Source organism: Corvus brachyrhynchos, unplaced genomic scaffold (genome assembly GCF_000691975.1).
Source record: "Corvus brachyrhynchos isolate BGI_N302 unplaced genomic scaffold, ASM69197v1 scaffold864, whole genome shotgun sequence".
Lineage (NCBI taxonomy): Eukaryota > Metazoa > Chordata > Aves > Passeriformes > Corvidae > Corvus > Corvus brachyrhynchos.
This window is the reverse complement of record NW_008237871.1, coordinates 1206739-1226619: the sequence shown is the minus strand read 5'-3', so window position 1 is coordinate 1226619 and position 19881 is coordinate 1206739. Positions and strand designations below refer to the sequence as shown.

The following is a 19881-nucleotide window of genomic DNA, read 5'->3' as shown; positions in this document are numbered from 1 at the left end:
CTGCTGGATAACCTGAACAATGGTGGGATCTTAGAGCTGATGATGAGATATCTAAAAGTCATCAGCCAAAAGTTCCTGGTGAAGTGGCCTCCTGGCTTGTGTGAGGTGGTCCTCAGTATCTATAATAGCTGGAGAAAGCACAGCAGTAGCCTTCCCAATCCACTCCTGAGGGACTCAAGTAATCAACATATCAAGGTAATGCAGCACTTTTCCTTATTCCTGTATTTGCTGTTGTCTTGGTGTCAGTGTGCCAGACGTACCCAAGTGAAATCCAGCAGACACAGGTTTGGCTTAGCTATGTCTGGAACTGCTTGTCCCAGCTGTAGTAACTGTCCTAAACTTCGGTGCACTGCAGCTCCTAGAGCTGTTCCTGAGCTGAACAGACCTGGGTGATGCTACATGCAGCTATAACCTATATATAGTGTGTGTGTATGCCCACACATGTGCATAGAGATGTAATAAATAGACATAGATGTATTTTACCCCTTCATTCTGTTGTTGCTGTGTCTTTTTTTTCCTCCCTCCCTTTTCTTCTGATGTGACACACTTTTGTTTTGTCATCAGGTCAGTACAGAGGCTGCTCTGTTCTCAACTGGCTGATTGAGGGTCAGCATTGCTGCTTTAAATAAATACAGTGTAGTTTTAAGATAACCTGAAATTTACAGTAAAAAAAACCAAACAGCAAAACAAACCAAAACCATCTCCTCAGCATCACCATTTTATTACCTTCATAAATCCATAATTATTTGAAAGCAAATAGAAAAAATACTAAGTTCTTTATGTTAATGTTAAACTAGCTTAATGATAGAAGATGATATTTTTTGAATTATAAAAACACTTCTGAGACTTATTGTCCACTGAGCCAGCCTATGTTATCTTTTCAATGTTAGCAGTCTGAATTCATTCGGAAAGTTATTTGCTTTTGGTATGACTTCAGTTTGAAATATTTTTTCAGACCAAGTGTTTTTACTTCTTTGCAAGTGAAATATTAATTATGAAAATTGCTGTGTTCCATTGATGTCATTTACAAAAACAAAAGTGTCTCTGTGTAGCAGATGTTAAATTTTTACACATCCTGTGACTTATTTATGTACATTTTTCATATATACATGCCCTTTTTTAAGCAAATGTAAATATGTTTATAAATGTATTCCCTTGGTTCTCATTATTGCTGCATAACTGCTTACTTGTTTGTACATTTTTTCTTATTTTTCAAATATCAGTGCTACTGCTATATTCTGGAATTGTGCTTTTAGCATGATTTGGCAATTTAATATAGTTTCATTTCAGCCAGATACAAAAATAAGGATGACAATTTTTTTCTAATGTCGGGCAATGCTGTTCTGACCTTTCATGAGCTGAGATTTTTCTTTTTTAATACTGCTAAGTGTTGTTTGGTTTTGTACCTGTTGATTTGTAAATGGTATTATACACCTTGTAGGCAGAAGTAGTAGTTATAGCTTGGGAATGGGAATCCCAAGAGGACCAGATGAAGGCTTTCTTTGAAGTAAATTGCAAATTCAGTGATTTTTTTTTTTAAACTTTATTCTTCTTTTAATGTATTTCTTTCTGTGAATACTGTTTTGATACCTCCTTACTTTTTCTGAAGGATATGATGTTGATGAGCCTTTCTTGTATGGAACTGCAATTAGATCAGTGGCTACTGACAAAAGGGAAGAGTTCTGCAGGTGAGAACTTGATGTCACTTTCTTCAGACTCTAAAAACACTGAGGATACATGAAGAAATGTTTTCCACTGATTAATTTGATTTTGGAGCTATATTTTCTTAGTCTCTTCCAGATCTCTGTTTTATTGGTCTATCAATTGTTTGCCTTTAAGTAGATCAGTACCTTTGAAATTCTAGTATGTGGGACTCTTTCCATAGGATGCTAGTAACTTCATGATAAAATGTAATTAATTGAATTGCAGTTTCTCCACGAAATTGTCCTGCTGCCTCTGTGAATGGAAAGTTTGGTCCCGACTTCCCAGGAACTCATTTTTTGGGAGACCTGTTGCAGCTGTCGTTTGCATCTTCACAACGAGATTTGTTTGAGGAGGGCTGGATGGAGTTTGTCACTCGAGTATACTGGCTGAAAGCTCGCTTTCTAGCACTGCAGGTTTGTTTTACTTTTGGTTTAACAAACACAACTTTTCCCAAATTAAAGTCAATATTGTTCAGATGCAGCTGATCTGGGAATCTTGGGTCTTTTAAGCATGTGGATAAAATCAGCTTAAAACATAGTGATTTCATTTTACTTTTAAATATAATTAACTTTCCCTAAGGGTCGAGGTGGAGATGAAGTAGGAGGTCTCACATGCTGAGCAAATACTCAGATACGTTTAATATATGAGTCCTTGTTTAAATTAACTTGTGCTCAGCTTAAAAAAATTATTTGTACTAAAGTTACTTGGAATAGTATTGTGTAGCTGCAGAACATAGATTTTTGGGGGCCTGGACTCATGGATACTATCAAAGTCTCAGGCAGTCCAAAATGCAGATTTTAACTGAAGCAGACTGTTTTATTACTCTTCCCTCTGCTTTTTCAAGGTAGCATGATTCTGCTTTTGAAGACTTTTAATTTAATATGCAGATTTTGAAGCAAAGGGTTTTAAACCTATCACTAAGGGAATAATTTGAAAGAAATGTTATTTGATCCCAGTCTTTTTTTTCCCCCTCTAAGTGTTGCATCCACAGGACATCAAAGAGGATTTCTTTATGCGTTAATTATGTTTAAATCAGTTGTCAACTAGTTATGTGAGTCAGTTTCATAAGTGTGAACTAGCTTGTTCCTTCCCTTTCTTTTTTCTTCTTTTTCTGCATCTAAGGATTCCTTTCTAATAAAGTTATTTAGGAGAAATGAGAGTTCCCGTACAACTAGTGGCATTTTTTCCCTTGTGATATGCAGAGTTCTATTTTGCCTGTGCAGCTTGCATTCCTTCCTGACCTCTCAACTTCAGTAACTACTTTGCACAGAGCAAGTAGAATTCATTCACTTTGCAGAATATAAGAATGTTTCTTGAGTCAATGTTTTCATTTGCACAAATGGAAGAGTTATTTCTGCTGGTTTACTCTTCTGCCTTTTTAAATGAAAGGGATTTTAGCTCTCCAGACCAATCTTACAAATTTATGCAGGCTGAATTCTGTTTTTCTGATTTGGTTTATCTGTTACTGAAGTAATTGGTAAGATATTTTAAAATATTTTTGCTTTAATTTGAGCTTTTCACTTGAATTTTTTATTAAATTTGTGAGGACATGCAGTAATCACACTGGCAGTGCCTGTATTAAATTGAAACATTTTCTACAAGCTTTGGAGACCCTTTTTGCAGTGAGAACCATAGGAATTTTTGGTTGATTGTTTTCCTTTGTACTGTTTCTATAGGGAGACATGGAACAGGCACTTGAAAACTATGATATCTGCACTGAAATGCTACAGAACTCCACTACCACACAAGCTAAAGCTGGCAATGAGTGTAGCATCGTAATACGGTTGCCTAACCTACATGTTGATTCTGTGGTCTCTTTAGAGGAGGTAAGATTTAATTTGCAGGTGTATGTTCCCTGTTCCATCCCTCACATTCCATCTCTCCCAGTTTCAAATGTCATCTATGAATTAGTTCTTTTGTGGTGGAAGTTTACTGTATCTCAGAGTGAAAGTTTTGTAATTTGAAGATTATGTCAAGACTACGTTCTCTTTTTCAAAAATTACGGTTTTGGTATCTGTTGGTCCTGTACATCTTTAGATTGCTTTTATGCAAAATAAAAATATTAAAGGAGCTGCATGTACAGCAGTAGATTATTGAATCAGTGTTTTTCTTTTCTTTTCTTAAACATTAAGAACTAAACTGCTGGGAGAAGTGTCAGTAGTCAAATATATGTGAAAACAAAAGTTAGATGATATAATCTGTGATGTTTGCAGATTGAAAAGAACCTAAAATCTCTGGAGAGATGCCAGTCTTTGGAAGAGATCCAGCGACTGTATGAGGCAGGGGATTATAATGCAGTGGTGCATCTGCTTCGTCCAACTTTGTGCTTTAATGGTTACGGCAGATCAAAACATCTGGAGTTCGTAACATCCATACCAGAGAGACCAGCACAGCTGCTTCTCCTGCAGGTTTGGTTTGTTTCTTAAAAAGTCTCTTTTACTAGGGAATTAAGACTTATTCCTGAAAACAGGATTGGAAGGATTTCTAGAGTGGGTGTTAATAGTTAATGTGTCTTATTTACAAAGCAAAACATGGAACCAAATCTGTAAATGCCCTGAAGAGCACAGCTTTGTCAACATCATTAGCAATGTGCCAGCTTTTGCTGACTGAGAGTGTGGCTAAAGATACAAGATGTTGAGGCCTCCATGAAATGAACAGAAACTTGAATCATTTCCTGAGTTATTTTATGGATGGATTCATACTGCTGTTGACTATGCGGTGACTTAGAACCATTCTGAAGCTTGGTTATCTAGCATATGAATGATTTTTATACTGTAATGTCACTCTCCTGCATGAATGAGAAACTGTTGATATATGCAGTATAATTGCTGTAGAGTTAGTCCATTTGACACTGTAAAAATAAGTGTATAAATGAACTCGGCTGTGGGAACAATATGAGTATATTAGGTTATTTGGGGGAAAAAAGTTTGCACAAAAAAAGACTGATGGTCTTTTACTTGGACTGAACCAAGTCCTACAGCTTCCATGCCATCTTGTGACCCAGCCTCTTCAGAGTAGAAAGAAGCAGGAGAATGTTGCTCCAATGCTGGCCTTAGAGTTGCTATTTTGTTATTTATGAAGTAATAAAATGGTAGCACAAGATCATAAAGATCCAAACGCTGTTTCTTGTAAGGGCTCTATTCAGCTGTAGATCATTAGAATTACAGACCTACAGCCATCCCATTCCTATTTTCTTTCCTTGCATCTCTTATTAAAGCAGAGAGATGTGATGATTTTTTTGTATTTAGATCCTACTTGTATATTTGTCATCCAGGATCCATGCATCTCCTATTGTCCTTTTAATATTGTACTTAAAGGTGTTCTGTTATGTTTCATTGAAGTAATCACATTAACTGAATATAGTGTTTTGCTTTGCCCTGCTGTGCATTCATGTTTAAAATAAACTCTTCATTGTTACAATAGATCTTTTTCATATTTACATTCCGTAGGACTCCCTGCTCAAACTGAAAGACTACAAGCAATGCTTTGAATGCTCAGATGTTGCCTTGAATGAAGCAATTCAGCAGATGATTAATATGACAGCAGCCTCTGCTAAAGAAGAGTGGGTTGCTACGGTAACACAGCTGCTCACAGGAATAGATACTTCATTATCATCAGTTAACAGCATCTTGAAAGACTCTTCTGTAACACCAAGCCTCGTTCGATTAACAAACAACCTGATCCAGGTAATCCCTGTGCTGGCCCCAGGAAAGATGTGTTGTGTGCTGCAGACCTTCAGGCATGATACAGTTGCTGTCTGAATTCCCATCCACTCTCAGTGATGGTCTTGGTTACATTTCTGTTACATTTTTGGGAAGATGAGCGTTATCATAATGTGTGAACATTGTCATAGCCTTCAGTATGACAGACCTGCACTGAGCACACATCTATGCTAGAATCAGTACCAGCAGGTATCTTTAGACACCAAGCTGCCTAAAACCATCAAAGGTGGTGGTAAGATAACCCAACACGGGGGTTTTAGGCTATTTGAAATGGTGATAATGTGAAGATTGTTTGAGCTGCCTGGGTGTAGCTTGTAAGTTATGACTCTGATCTTTCTGTATGTGCTTTGGGCTGGAGGGCAAGATCCTGTAAGCCTTACAGACATGGTAGAATTGCTTGCAAGTGCAATTACTTACTTACCAAAGTAAGAGTTCTTCTAGTAAAAACAGAGAGGGTGATCTGAACAGGGCAGGAGAAAAATGAAATGCGAACTGCTTCTGGAATTATGGATACAGCTAATTTAAGGCTTTTACAGAAGGTACTTTGAAACCTTAAAACTGAATCAGCATTTTCAGTCCAGGTAACAAATGGCAGATTTACAAATGGCAGTTCTATTAAGAAGAGGTTCTAGTTAATGTTGAAATTCAATGTGCTTGCAATTCTCAAATCTCCATTTACTTCAGTAAAAGCCAAGGACCTTCACTACTTACAAAATCATACTCTCATTGTGTAAAGTTGTATGTGTTATGGAATGTAATGGAATTCTGGAGAGCAGAGTATTCAGGCACATCATTCATATAGCATCTGTTAATGATTCTAGTTGGTCTTTAATAGTTGTGATAAGACCTGATCTAGAATTCATGAATTTTTTTAACTTACTCTTCATCTGGGTTGTAGAGAAATTTCTTGTACAATAATGAGGCTAAGAATTGATGCTGTGTATTTGCTTACTATGAATTGTTTGTATATCATATTTACAGAGAAACATCTAGATGGAAAATGAGGGTGCAAGAGGAATGTCAGAGTAGGGGAAATAATCTACTATATTTATCCTACTGATTGATCTACTTCTAGCATTTTTATAGCCACTCGTGAGAGGCTGAGACTCAACTTTCGATTATTTCCTTGGGGTAAAATGTGTTGCCAACTTTGGGTTGTTTGGAAAGGATTCACACCTGACCTTTTGTGCTGGTTTGGACAAATTTGGAGGAAAATATCCTCTGATAGAAGGCAGGTTACAGCCAGCCCTCCCCCACCTGGTTCAGGGGAAAAAAAAATTTTCCTTGGAGGAAAGTGAAAAAGATAAAAACTATTTATTTAACAAACACACAGGAAAAGGATAATAATGCTAAATAATAAAACCTCTCGCTGTGGAGAGAAACCTGGGAAGGTTTCGGAGTCCTTCTGTAGGTGTGCTCTCTCTCCTCCTCCTTGAAGCTGGGTCAGTGTGGGCCCACCTCCAGGGCCTTGGTGGAAAATTCTCCCACTGTGTTCTGATGTTGAAACAGTCCACAAGAGAAGAAGGGAAAAACCGAAGTCCCAGGAAAACAAAGTTCAACTCTCTGTCTCCCTCCGGAGAATGGGGCCGAAAGGTGGCTGGAAAGCAAGAAGGGTACTTCCTCTGCTCTTGCTGCTGCAGCAGGATGCAGAGGAGTGTGTGCCTGTGTCCTTGAACAACTGCTTTGAAAAGTTCACTTGGTTTTTTTCCTCTCCCCCCTCTCAGGCTTGGTTTAAAGGCACAGAAAGACACAAAATTAATTTCTGGGCATAGAGCAGCGATAGGGGATACATATCATAAAGTCACCCCAAGACACCTTTGTTTTGCATCACTTTGTCTGTATAATGTCTGTTTCTTTATTAGATCATAGACTGCAGCATGGCTGTCCAGGAAGAACCAAAAGAACCATATGTCTCCTCGGTGCTTCCATGGATTATCCTGCACCGGATCATCCAGCATGAGGAAGATGCTTTTCGATCCCTTTGCTGCCAGCAGCAGCAGAACCAGGGAGAAGAAGGTGGATTATTTCTTCACTTTTACATATTGGACCTGAGCCCTTTACCTTCTAGCTCAGGAATATAAATAATAAAATACTTGTTTGTTGTCTTACCTTGCTGGCTGAAGGGAGTAGAGGGCTATGCAAGCATTACTCTCTACCAGAGAGGAAGCTTATTGACAGTTGAAGCATTGACTTGGATTTAACTCAATTCTGTGCTACTTTATTTACCAATATTTACCAATTTCTTTCCTCCAGTGAGTACTGACACCCCTATGTTGCCTTCTTCACTTATGCTGCTGAACACAGCTCATGAATATTTGGGAAGAAGATCCTGGTGTTGCAATTCAGATGGTGCTCTGCTCAAGTTCTATGTAAGTATTAGCATCGTGGAATAAGCGAGATTGACTCAGATTGATCTGTGAAAGTCATTTGGCCAAGCCACATTTCAAAGCAGGAAACAAAGTGCAAAATTAGATTGTTTACTGCCTTGTCTTCATGTTAAATATACACTTTTAAATCCACTTTCCATCTTCTCCCAGATAAAGATATGAAAGTTACAGTCAGTTTAATCTGAATAGCAAAGGCTTGTTATTCCGGACCCTTTCCCATTGGTCTGCTTCTGTCACACTTCCCATTGTTTTCTGGACTTACCTCACTGAGAAGAATTACTGTTTTCTTCTGGTTTTCCTCCTTTGTTTTGCTTCTTGCACTAGTATTTTATTTTGTTCATGGGATTTGAAAGGGAAGTAGGAATAACCAGTCTGGTAGTACTGTACATCATTCAGAAGCTAAAAAAAACCTGTAGTGATACATCTTTAAAATTGCTGCTAAAATAACACAGTGGGATTCCATATTCATCTTGTCTCAGTGATTCTAAATAAGTTGCTCACTTCACAGAACTGAATTTTTCAAGTGTTAGGTAGGGTTTGCACATTTTCAGTGTACGTAAATACTATTTATCATGTAAAAAGAACATATTTAAACTTTCAGCCAAGAAAATTCAGTTTTGAATAGCTTGGTTGTTTGTTTCTTCCAAATCACAGGAGTAAAGATTTGCAGGCCATCATCTGTCCTCAGTTACACAACTGGAATGCTACTGATTGCTCCCACATCCTGTGGTATTACATGGATTTGATCTGAAGCTGTGATGTATTTAATTGTTCTGCAGTTGATAAATTTCTCTTGTTTGATTATACCTACCTTGATTTTATACCACAGTGTGAAAAAAATAGCAATTCTATTGTTTTCATGTTATTAACTATTATTTAAAATGTAGATTTCATCTGTTGAACAATGATGAGAATGAAGAATTACTTCAGCCCTCCATTTCCCTGTGCCTTAAGGCTGTTCTTTGCTCTGTTGTTCAGATGGGTGTGTTGCATCAAATATGCTCCAGAAATGGGTGTCTGGGCAGTAATGCTGTAGCATTATTAGATGAAAGACTTACCCATTCATTGTTGACCTTTTAAAGATTATTCCTTGAGGTCTCATTGTTACACCAGAGAAGTAATTGAAGTGGTTGAAGTAGAATATTTCTGTGTGTTTGCTCATTTTATCTTGGCTTAGAAACCCAAGTGCAGTCAGTGTTTCCATGAGCAGAGCACTGACAGCCTGGGACAGCCTGGCTGTGGCAAATCCCAGATAATGCGGTGCCGTGGCATCCACTGGGCTGTGCTCTACAGAGACATTTCAGTGGCACTTTACAGATTCAGCTTGACTTCATTGAGGTTTATTACCTTCAGCCAAGAGAAAATCATTATTAGTTCTGCATAGAGCTACTCAGGAATCTCTTAATTTCCCTTCTCAGCACTCCCTGGAGCTTATTAGCCACAGCTCAGTGCCAGACCCCATCTACCTCTGCATTTGAGCAGCAGCATGTCCAGGACAGTAATTTAGACAGCTGGGAAGGATGGCACAGAGAGCCTGAGGGGTTCTGCAGGAGTCTGCTCACCCTTGTAGGGCTGGAGTGAATGAGCACTGTTTGAACTGAGGCTGATTCAGGGTAGAACTATCAGATTATCTCTGTGTCCTGCTCTCCTCAGCCGCCCTGGTATTAGGAGCATAGTGCTGATACACCTGAGTTGCCCCTGCAGGGAATTCAGAGGGCTTATTAGCTCAGGCCCTGTGCTTCATGAAAATAGATAGGCTGTTTCCAGGCTCGAGCTTGCCCACGGATGTCGTGGTCCTAAGTGATAAGTCTAAATTGTGTCTGTACAATGTGCCTGTATCCACAGCCTGGGGAGTCACAGAGTATGGTCTGTGAACCTGCATAAAGTACAGACAACTGAGAGCTGGGAATGTATCTGCAGTGAGATCTTTGCAAATGTCATCACGTTCTTTGAACAAAATGTTCCATTTTCACTTACAGAATTGCCTGCTTCTTAAACTAAAATGTAATATAGTATTATTAAACACAAGAATTTAGTTTTCAGAGACAAGAGGGTATTCACCTTCTGTAGGTGAACTGTCTGCTCAAGGACCGTATATTGCTTGTGGATGAATGTGCTGTGCAAGAGAAGATGTTAATATTAATTAAGTCCTTTAGCAGTAGTCTGAATTATTAGGAACAATTCTGGATTTCTTCCAAGAACTTAAAAGTTGAATAAGAACACAGGATATTGTTTTGAACACTGTTCAAGTGAGAATTCTCTTACTGCTGTTAGATGTGCTTTTGTTTGTAGCAGTAGGAATATCATGCTTTTGTTACAATATCCTCTGATGCTCACTGTTTTTCTTCAGCTTATTTAGCTACATTTTCTGTAAATTTCAAATGTTCACAAATTCATACAGGGAAAGTGGTGGCAATAAGATGTCTGCTGGGACAGTATGAATGAGTCTGCTGTGACTCAAAATGTCATTGAAATGCTTTCTAAGAATTGCCTTTGCTTTTATTTTTCAGGGGCTTGCCTCTTAATAAATGGTACCTTGATCTTAGCACAGATACTTTAATCAGAAGAGAATCAGCATATTATGTTTAATCACAGCTCTTACAAATTAGCTTCTTACATGTAGAATGGCAGATTTTTGCCGCGTAATGCAGTGTTTGTATTGTCAGGAAAGTCCATCATGATGAGAAGTTTCTTTCAGGATCATGCATAAATATTTGTGTTTGCAGTCCTAGATGTTGAAAAATTATAAATGGTCACAATAAACATTTCTGGTTTTTTTTAATTGGAATTTTGTAGTGGAACACATTGAAATTGAATTTTAAACCTCAGTGGTTGTGTGGGTTTTGTTTTGGTTTTGAAATAAATATCCAGAATCCCCCTCCACAGATTATTCTTGGTGAAGATGTTTTTATTGACCTTGAAATGTCTTCTTGGAATGTGTTCCTTTTTGGTTTGGTTTTTATGGAAGCTTAGTGAGAATTTTCAAAGAGTTACCTTTCTTCTTTTGGCGTTCAGCTGCAGTTTTTATAATGAATGTCTTAAAAGTATCAGCGTCTTCCAAAATACACTACTGATGTGTACTTTCTCTTGTAGTGTTGAAGGTAAAGATAGCAACTTGCTACAGTGTTTAGTCATTTGGGATCAATCCAGCCATTTTCCTTGGTGTGTAGCCATCTGTGTAATACTCTTCATACTGTGCAACTCTTTAGTCCTTTTAGCCAGATTTTCATTAACTCTCTCTTCTTTTCTTTCCTCTCCATCCTGCTTTTTCTATGCAGAGGAAATTGTGGTTTGTAAATTAGGGCAGAAATTCTTCTGTATCTTTTCCTTATTCACAGTGTTGATGAATTGTAGTGTTGATATTCACAGAACCAACCTGATGTGTAGGGGAGAACTTCGAATGATTTTAAGTCTGAAACATGAAGCTGATATCTAACCTCATTGATTAAAGATAAGAGTTTGTGAATTAACATAGGAAGAAAAATAAAAGCACTTCAATGCCGCTGCAGTACCATTGAAATGACTTGGGTGAGACTAGTTTACAGAAATACAGATGTAATATTGTTATTGGTTGTTATTGGGGAAAAATACATGTAGTCCCTTCAAGTTGTTTTCATCATCTGCCTTCAGACAGCTGGGTAGCTTACTGTGATCTTCAGGTGACCTTTCCCTTGATGCTTGGCTTGTAGGTTCAGGTACTACAAAAAGAACTTGCAGCATCCACTTCTGAAGATACTCATCCATACAAAGAAGAGCTGGAAACAGCCTTGGAACAGTGTTTTTATTGTTTATATGGTTTCCCTAGCAAAAAAAGCAAAGCAAGGTACCTAGAGGAACATTCAGTACAGCAGGTTAGTTACATTATCCAATGTCATTAGAATATCCTGGAGTGATGAAAGATGCACACTTGTTTTGTTCTAATGCATTTTGATATATTTTGGAGAAAGATTACTTTTATTTCCTTGTAAATTTTATGTATTTTACACATTGTAGAGAATAAACTAAACATTTTCATATTTTTTAAAACTATAAATATAACAAGTCAGATATTTTAAATTAAATGTTAATGTAGTCTTATCCATAGTAGTCTGCCATCTTGAAAATATTGAGAAATTGATTTTATTAAGCTATCACTTTCCTGTTTTCAGCTGAGAAGAAGTCCAAGGTTGGGAAAAATTTAGAGAGGAAAAGTCAGCTTGAGAGAAGAAAACTTTAGCAGCCAGCCTTGCAGTTTTATCAAAGTGAAAAATGTCACTGTTAAAAATTTGCAAGTACATTATATTATCACTTATTTTGACATCTGATGGTAAATACCTGGTAGCTGTTTATAAGAAAAGTGAAATTCAGTTGGATTTGGGAGAAGGGCAACTACAGAGTGCCTCTGGAAGAGGGTTGTAATATTAAGGGAGGGAGAGAAAAATACAAGTCAGCAATACAAAGCCCTGTCTGAGACTTGTGACTAGCAAATGGTTAAAACTCTTGTTTGAAGGCAGATAAAGAAATTACCAATACCACCTCATACCCATTTTTCAGTAGTTTTGATATTCTAAAACTTAAATTCATAAATAAATGGAATGAAATGGTTAAAACTCTTGTTTGAAGGCAGATAAAGAAATTACCAATACCACCTCATACCCATTTTTCAGTAGTTTTGATATTCTAAAACTTAAATTCATAAACAAATGAATGGATTTTGTTCAAAAACCTCAGACTATTTTGCGCTTAACCAAATTCAAATGATCATAGAATTATCAATCAAAATCATTTTCATACAAGCAGAATGATTGTCTAGCTCTGTTGAACAAACCATTTTAAATACACAAATACTCTTACATTACTATTCATTGAATATTTGGGAATTTTGTATGTTATACGTGTATCTTAGAGAGTGAAGATAATGAGAGAAAGGGTATAAGGAAGAAAAAGAGAAGTATAAGGAGATTACCCTCTGCAGCTTCCCTATTTTTCAATGCAGAGCAAAATTTACTGTAAGGGTAAGGTAAACAATAAAAGGAGAAAAACTTAGTCTAGCAGAAGAGAACTGTGAATTATTTTTGGGTATTTTTACTGCTTACAAGAAAGAAAAGTGAAGAGAAAATGAGGAGTAAATTCTGAAAGTAACTTTCTGTAGAGAGTGAAGATTTTTGAGTCTCAGAATTTTGTCTGATTCCCATTACATTAACACTTCTTACTTGACTCTGAAATGGAAGCCGCAGAGTTCTTCTCCATATCTTACCCATGATCTCAGTGTCACTCAGAATGTTTACAATTGATTCTTGCTTATAGACAACTTTTCTGAGCAACTCTTCTAAGCATACACTAAGCATACACTAACATACACTAAGTTACAGCAATACCTTAGTCTGTTATATCAGTGAGAAGTGTATTGTATTTGTGAGCAGCATAAACTAATAGCACCTTTAGCTCTGTTCTTGGGAGGTTTAATTTGGTTCCTGCTAGAGTGATATCTATACTCTTATGAACTACAAAGGCTGTAGAAAACCACCATTAGTAGAATTGAATTTTGGAATTTAAAATATTTTTCCCCCCCTCTCATCTACCTCCCTTTTCAGGTTGATCTGACATGGGAAGATGCTTTGTTCATGTTTGAGTATTTTAAGCCTAAAACTCTTCCAGAATTTGATAGTTACAAAACCAGTACTGTGTCTGCTGATTTGGCCAACCTTCTGAAGAAAACTGCCACAATTGTTCCTCGAACAGACAAGCCTATGCTAAGCCTGGAGACTGTATCTGCCTATATTGAAGGAACATGCAGCAAGGTATAGTGAGTTGTTTTTTTAAAAAATTAAATTGAAGGGAGTGAAAATTGTTCTTGCTATTTTTATGTAGACTTTTGAGACTATTAGTGGAATGATTTTTTCCATGATGTTGGATTTCTGTGGGTAATTGCTTTTAAAATAAGAAAGATCCCAGCAAAGCTTTTAGTCTTTGAATGGTAAAATACAGTCAGCATGAGATGTTCATTAGTGTTTGTAAGTGCTCTGTATATCTGTGAAATGCTTTCGATGTCTTCATATTCAAAACCTTCATATTGTCTGATGAAAAGGCTACTTTTTTTTTTTCTACAAGGAAAAAGCAAATATGCAGCTCATTTAATGTGAACCTTTGCCTTTTTTATTTTCAGGCACCATCTCTCCCAGAGGGTGCAGACTATTCTCCACCAGTGGTGACTGAGCTGTATTATCTTCTGGCAGACTATCATTTCAAGAACAAAGAACAGTCTAAGGCCATTAAATTTTACATGCACGACATTTGTATTTGTCCAAACAGGTCAGTATATTTGAATCCTGCTGCACATCCTTCATTCTTCTCACTTCTTTCAGTACTAAAAAGCAGACAACTGGTCTCAGGAATGAGAAAAAAAACCCCAAATAACCAAAACCCCCATTATCATAGGTCCATTGTATATTTAAGGGCATCTCTAAAACAACCCAACAAAGAAAACAAAACCGAAAATGTAGGGTTAAATATTTGATTGCTTTGAAATTAAAACCAAAAAATGAAAGGGTGGGGGGGGAAGCTAAATTGAAATAAAGAGTAACTGTGAAGAATGAATTGTTTGTACCTTTTATTCTTTGCTTTGGCATGTTCATGCATGATAAGGAGTGAAAAATGTCACCATTTCATAGTGTAGCTATAGCACAAATAGCATCCTTTAGTGGATTAACTGTTTAGGCTGACCTCTTTCCAAACATGTTGATTTTGCTGCTAGAGATCTACACAGAGAATACAAGTAAAGTATTTAAGTGATATTTAAACAAACCCACCTTGTTTCTTGATAATTTACAACTCACTGAAATACCATCAAGATTAAGCTTTCTCATCTTAAAAATAAAGCATGTTCTCAATATCAGTCTTCTAAATTAAATTAACCTTTAAATTTGCTGATTAAATGTAGAGTTTGCATATTAGGTGTTAGTTATCATTTTAATTCTCCTTGAAGTTGATAGATCAGGGTCAGTGACAAAAACCCTAATTTGATAGATTTGAGACAAGAAAATTGTTTCTAAATCCAGTCACGTAACAGAGACAAAAGGGAAGGTGAAGGCACAGAGCAATTTTAGATGTGAAATCTTCAGAGGAAATAGCTGTAGTTTAATCTCATTGCATCTTCTGGTCTGGGACTTGTGACTAGCAAATGGCTAAAAGTCTTGTTTGAAGGCAGATGAAGAAATTACCAGTACCACCTCCTACCCATTTTTCAGTAGTTTTGATATTCTAAAACTTAAATTCATAAATAAATGGAATGCATTTTTATTTTAATATGTGACTTTTTTTTTTGTTCAGAAGATGCCTTGTATGGTAGCACAGTATTTTTGCCCCAGTCAAATTAGATGGTACTTGTCTGTACTACAGTTCCTGTTCCATTCCCCCCAGGAATCTGACTATTGAGGTCACTTGACCTAAAAATGGGTTTTCAGTTGGAATCAGAAGAAACTGCAAGCAAAAATATGAGAACATTATGGTTATTACTTTGCTGTTAAAATCATGGTAAAATTGAAAAACCCCAGAGCAGCTGAACCCTGGCGTTAATGTGAGATTGTGGCCTATGGAAACCACCCTTCAGACTGTATTGTCAATAAACACAGGGCTGGATCCTCAACAGTCCCTCAGTCAGAAATTACAGTTTTAGTTCATCAGAATTTTCCTACTTGAATGCATTTTTGGCTTTATGATTTTTATGTTGGGAAATGATTGTGATTATTCACAGTTGAGTCCAGCAATACAAGGTGTCATAATGTCTGCTGGCCCACAGAAATAAAGGGTGGCAACATTTTGACAGGACTGCATGGTTACTGAGAAAAAAACAGTAGAGTGCTGCCATTAGAAATACAGATACACTGGCTTTGCATGGCAAATAAACCTGGATTTTTCGTCTGTTTTCCATGGGTGACAGTTACTGGGGACAGTGCGTTATTAGGAAACCCCTTTAATAAAATCAGTATTATTTAGGCTATACAGCTTGTGTTCTACTCTGAGGAGAGGAGGAAGTGCAGAAATCTGTTTTGAGGTAGCCTGTGATAAAAGGAGGAAAAAGTTGTAGATACAAGATAAATCTTGTCTGTGCCTTCAGTGTAGCGTTCAGGGGGGAGTTTGTTCATGTGTTATGTTCTTGCTTGCGTAGGTTTGACTCCTGGGCTGGGATGGCTCTGGCTCGAGCGAGTCGCATTCAGGACAAGTTGAACTCCAATGAACTGAAGAGCGATGGCCCCATCTGGAAGCACTCTACCCCTGTCCTGAACTGCTTCAAACGAGCCCTGGAGATCGACAGCTCCAACCTGTCCTTGTGGATCGAGTACGGCACCATTTCCTATGCCCTGCATTCCTTTGCATCCCGACAGCTTAAGCAGTGGAAAATGGAACTTCCGCCTGAAGTTGTGCAGCAGGTGGGATCTAACAGAGAGCGTATAAAATTTTAAACATTTAAAATTAAGTTTTCTAACATAGTAAAATTTTAAATTAAGTATTTACATGCTATATTCCACGTATGAGACTGTATGGTTACTTAGTAATATTGGAAGTTCCAATATTCATGTAATCTGGTGATGTCAAACAGCATTTGAAGGTGGGTTTTTTTCTTTCTTTTTCCTGTGTAAAATCAGTTTGAGCCTAATCTTTGAATTGTCTCTTGAAGGTGACACAAAATTATTGTAACCTTCTGGAAAGGGGAGTTATATTTACCTTTCCTTTCAGTAAATGTCATGCAGTGTTTCCAGGAAGAGGTGAAATGTATACAGATTTAAATAGTAAAGAGATCAGAAATTACTCTGATATCTGTGTCCACATGTCATCTCTTATATCTAAAGAATCTTCCACTTTTTCTATGGTTTTGGGCCATAATAATCTAATTAAGGGAAAATGCTCAAGCCCTTCGATTTCTGCTCAGCCTTCCCTGGGTAAGAGCAGTGCCTTGAGCAAGGCATTTACCTAAACAAAAGATCAAAGTGAGAAGATTGGTGGAATTTCCATTGAAAACATTGTTATGAATTCATTATCTCTTTCTGCAAAAGGGAGGTAAAAAAGATTATTAAGAATTTTATTGCTAAACCAAAATGTGCAATTGTAAATACACTCTGATAGTGATAAGAGTTGCTTGGGAAAAATGTTTTATCTGTCTTTTGGACCAGTGAACTCCGTTTCTGATTTAGCTATTCTGACTTCCAAATATTACGTAGTCTGCAGCTGGAAGCAGAATGAAAAAAAGGAAGTGCTGCTTCTTTGCTGTAATTAGTAAAACTTTCAATGTTTGAACTACAGAGATCAGTGCTGGAACACCCTTTGCTTCCAGGAGTAGTATTTACAGTGAGGTGGTGAGTCTGAGCTGCCTCCAGCACTGCATTAACACTACACTTCCCACAGGCACTTTCTTGTCGAAGAAGAAAGATGATGTCAGCCTGCATATTAAAAGGGAACAATTTGTTTATTAAATAGTATGTTTGAAATGACAATTAACAATAGAGTTTTCTTTTGGAGGGTTATTGCATCCGACAGCTCCAAATGAACTCCTTGGAAAATGAAGATACTACATTTTATGCCTTTGAGTTACCAGAAGTTTGGTCTTCTGGTCGTGTGGCCTCTTGGCTATGAGGGATTTGTTGAGGAATTCCAGGGGTAATGCTGGAGTTACTTCCTATTATCAGATACAAGGAGCAATACAGAGCAGCCATCTGAAGTTGAGGATTAAATGGGAATGTTTATTTAGGACTACTTAAGTCTTCGTTTTTTTCAAGTGAATATATTAAAAATGCATCATTTAGCAAGAAAAGTTCTATTACTATAAAAGATAAATTGAAACAATTTCATCTCACTTCCACAGATACATCTCTTCAGGAATGTGTTCCTCATACATAAAAACCTTATTATTCTCTTCTTCTTACAAAATCTTTAGGAAAAGAAAGGTTATGTTTTAGTTCTTGGTTATAGGTACACAGCTTAAATTTATAAACTTCATTTTCAAAGAGAGAAAATTACATTAATGCATCTTTTGACCTAGTTTTTTTACATGAATTTATTGGCATTTAACTTTAATTTATGCTGCTGATTTTAATTTTTTTTTGACAGGGTGGGGTGGGGAGAGTATTAATCTCCAAATTAGATACATTGCAAGCAAGACGAAATACATTTCTTCACAAGTGAGAGTGGTCCATAGTGGCTCTAGCAGGCTTCAGTTGCAGAACAAAGCAAATAAGTTTTTTCTTTGAAGAGTTAAGATAATTACAGCTGCAAAAAAGTGGTAGAATTTCTGTAGATGTGAATATTGGGTTGTTATTTTTCAGATTTATACTTATCTGCATATTCTTACACTTCTGTTACTTACTGTTTTGTTCTGGTTGTTTGTGTCAGCAGTTACTGGAGTGAGCAAAAACCTATCCATAAGCACATTTTGTGGGTTGTGTGAGTGTATTTGATCGCTTGGGATGTATTTGATCACTTCTATGTCTTTAGGTTGAAAATGTTTAAAAGTTGTACCTTGTTTATGCACTTTTTTATGGGCAGCAGCGCATTTTGAGAGTTTTCTGTGTGAGCTGCAGTGAATTTGGTGTGTTCTGTGCTCTCCCCCTTGGCTGGGTGGCAGATGGAGGAGCGCAGGGACAGCATGCTGGAGACAGCCAAGGTGTGCTTCACGTCGGCATCACGCTGTGAGGGCGACGGGGACGAGGAGGAGTGGCTGATCCACTACATGCTGGGCAAGATTGCCGAGAAGCAGAAGCAGCCTCCTGTCGTATACCTGCTGCACTACAAACAGGCAGGGCATTACTTGCATGAGGAGGCTGCTCGGTATCCAAAGAAGATTCACTACCATAATCCACCAGAACTTGCCATGGAAGCGTTGGAGGTAAAAGAAAGTTAAATTTGTAGGCTTGAAGCCTTGTTCTCTACAGATTGTTAGGCACACATACATGGTGCTCTGCATCAGGGAACGTTTGCAAGGCAGACTTGGAGAGTAAAATAGAGCCTGTTACTCAGGCTGATTTAATTTCAAAGGCAGTTTGAACAGGTGGGTAGCAATTCCACTTCTGAATTTTGCTGCACACAGTTCATTAGTTTTTATAAAAATCAAACATTGATAGGATTCACAAGCATCTTGTACCTATGGAAGCACAAGTTCATGCAAGAGGTAGGACCTTTGCTTTCACTGCGTGTGGTTAAAGCAGTGGGTCTAGAACATACCCAGTGGTGACTTGCTTGCAAGGAGACCAGCTCTGCTTTCTTTGTTCTATTCCATAGGTTGTGGTTATAAAATTTGTAGAGTGTTCAGATTTTGTAATTTAAAAGCAGCTTTCAAAGGCAGGGAAAGTTCAATTCAGGTAAGCTTAAGTGACAAGTAGCTGTCTTAACTAACTCCTGCAGATTCTATAGAGAAAAGACTGTTTGTAATAGATTGCAGAGCTAGAAATTCTTTACTGACCAAATGGACTTTGGTGTTTTTTAGGTATATTTTCGACTTCATGCTTCTATTTTGAAACTTGTGGGGAAACCAGATTCTGGAGTAGATGCAGAGGTACTGGTTAGTTTCATGAAAGAAGCTTCTGAGGGACCCTTTGCCAGGGGTGAGGAGAAGAACACCCCAAAAGTTGCAGAAAAGTGAGTGCTAGTTTATCCTCTGAATGTATGCTTATAAACTACTATACAATAAACCATTAAAATTAAGCTGAATATAATACAAACAAAACAAAGTGAATAGAATTTATTCTAATGTTTGCAATTTTCAGGTATCATGAATAAGATTACATGCTGCTCTGAGATCTCAATAATTGGCACAGAGGAAATGGGAAGGGAAGAAAACAACAATTTTGATCTTGTGATCCATTTTGAAGCCACTGTTTTTATTTATTAATAAATCTGATTTTTAAAATCAACGGTTAAAAAATGCAAATTGGACGAGAGATTTTAGTCGTTATAATTTGTCTCATTAACAACTACAAGATAAAGAATAGTTTACTGTTGACCAGTGACAAGGGAGGAATATAACTTTCCTTCATTTAGTATTTGTTAGTGAGATTTAATTGCTCTCTTGGAAATGCTATAAGAACATGTAGTGTCCT

The 19881-nt window shown here is 37.2% G+C and overlaps 1 protein-coding gene across 6 annotated transcripts in view; it reads left to right on the top strand.

Annotated features, from left to right (window-relative positions):
- The window catches only part of CABIN1 (calcineurin binding protein 1), a 106814-nt gene that overhangs the window by 7973 nt on the left and 78960 nt on the right, over positions 1 to 19881 (top strand). For all 6 annotated transcript variants that reach the window (XM_017732269.1, XM_017732266.1, XM_017732268.1 and 3 more), the window contains exons 13-26: positions 1 to 195; positions 1610 to 1688; positions 1930 to 2117; positions 3381 to 3530; positions 3918 to 4112; positions 5154 to 5390; positions 7289 to 7442; positions 7680 to 7795; positions 11503 to 11664; positions 13387 to 13593; positions 13959 to 14104; positions 15960 to 16221; positions 18411 to 18671; positions 19269 to 19420. In XM_017732269.1, coding sequence (XP_017587758.1) covers positions 1 to 195; positions 1610 to 1688; positions 1930 to 2117; positions 3381 to 3530; positions 3918 to 4112; positions 5154 to 5390; positions 7289 to 7442; positions 7680 to 7795; positions 11503 to 11664; positions 13387 to 13593; positions 13959 to 14104; positions 15960 to 16221; positions 18411 to 18671; positions 19269 to 19420 — 2504 coding nt within the window. The remainder of the gene's footprint in view (positions 196 to 1609; positions 1689 to 1929; positions 2118 to 3380; positions 3531 to 3917; positions 4113 to 5153; positions 5391 to 7288; positions 7443 to 7679; positions 7796 to 11502; positions 11665 to 13386; positions 13594 to 13958; positions 14105 to 15959; positions 16222 to 18410; positions 18672 to 19268; positions 19421 to 19881) is intronic.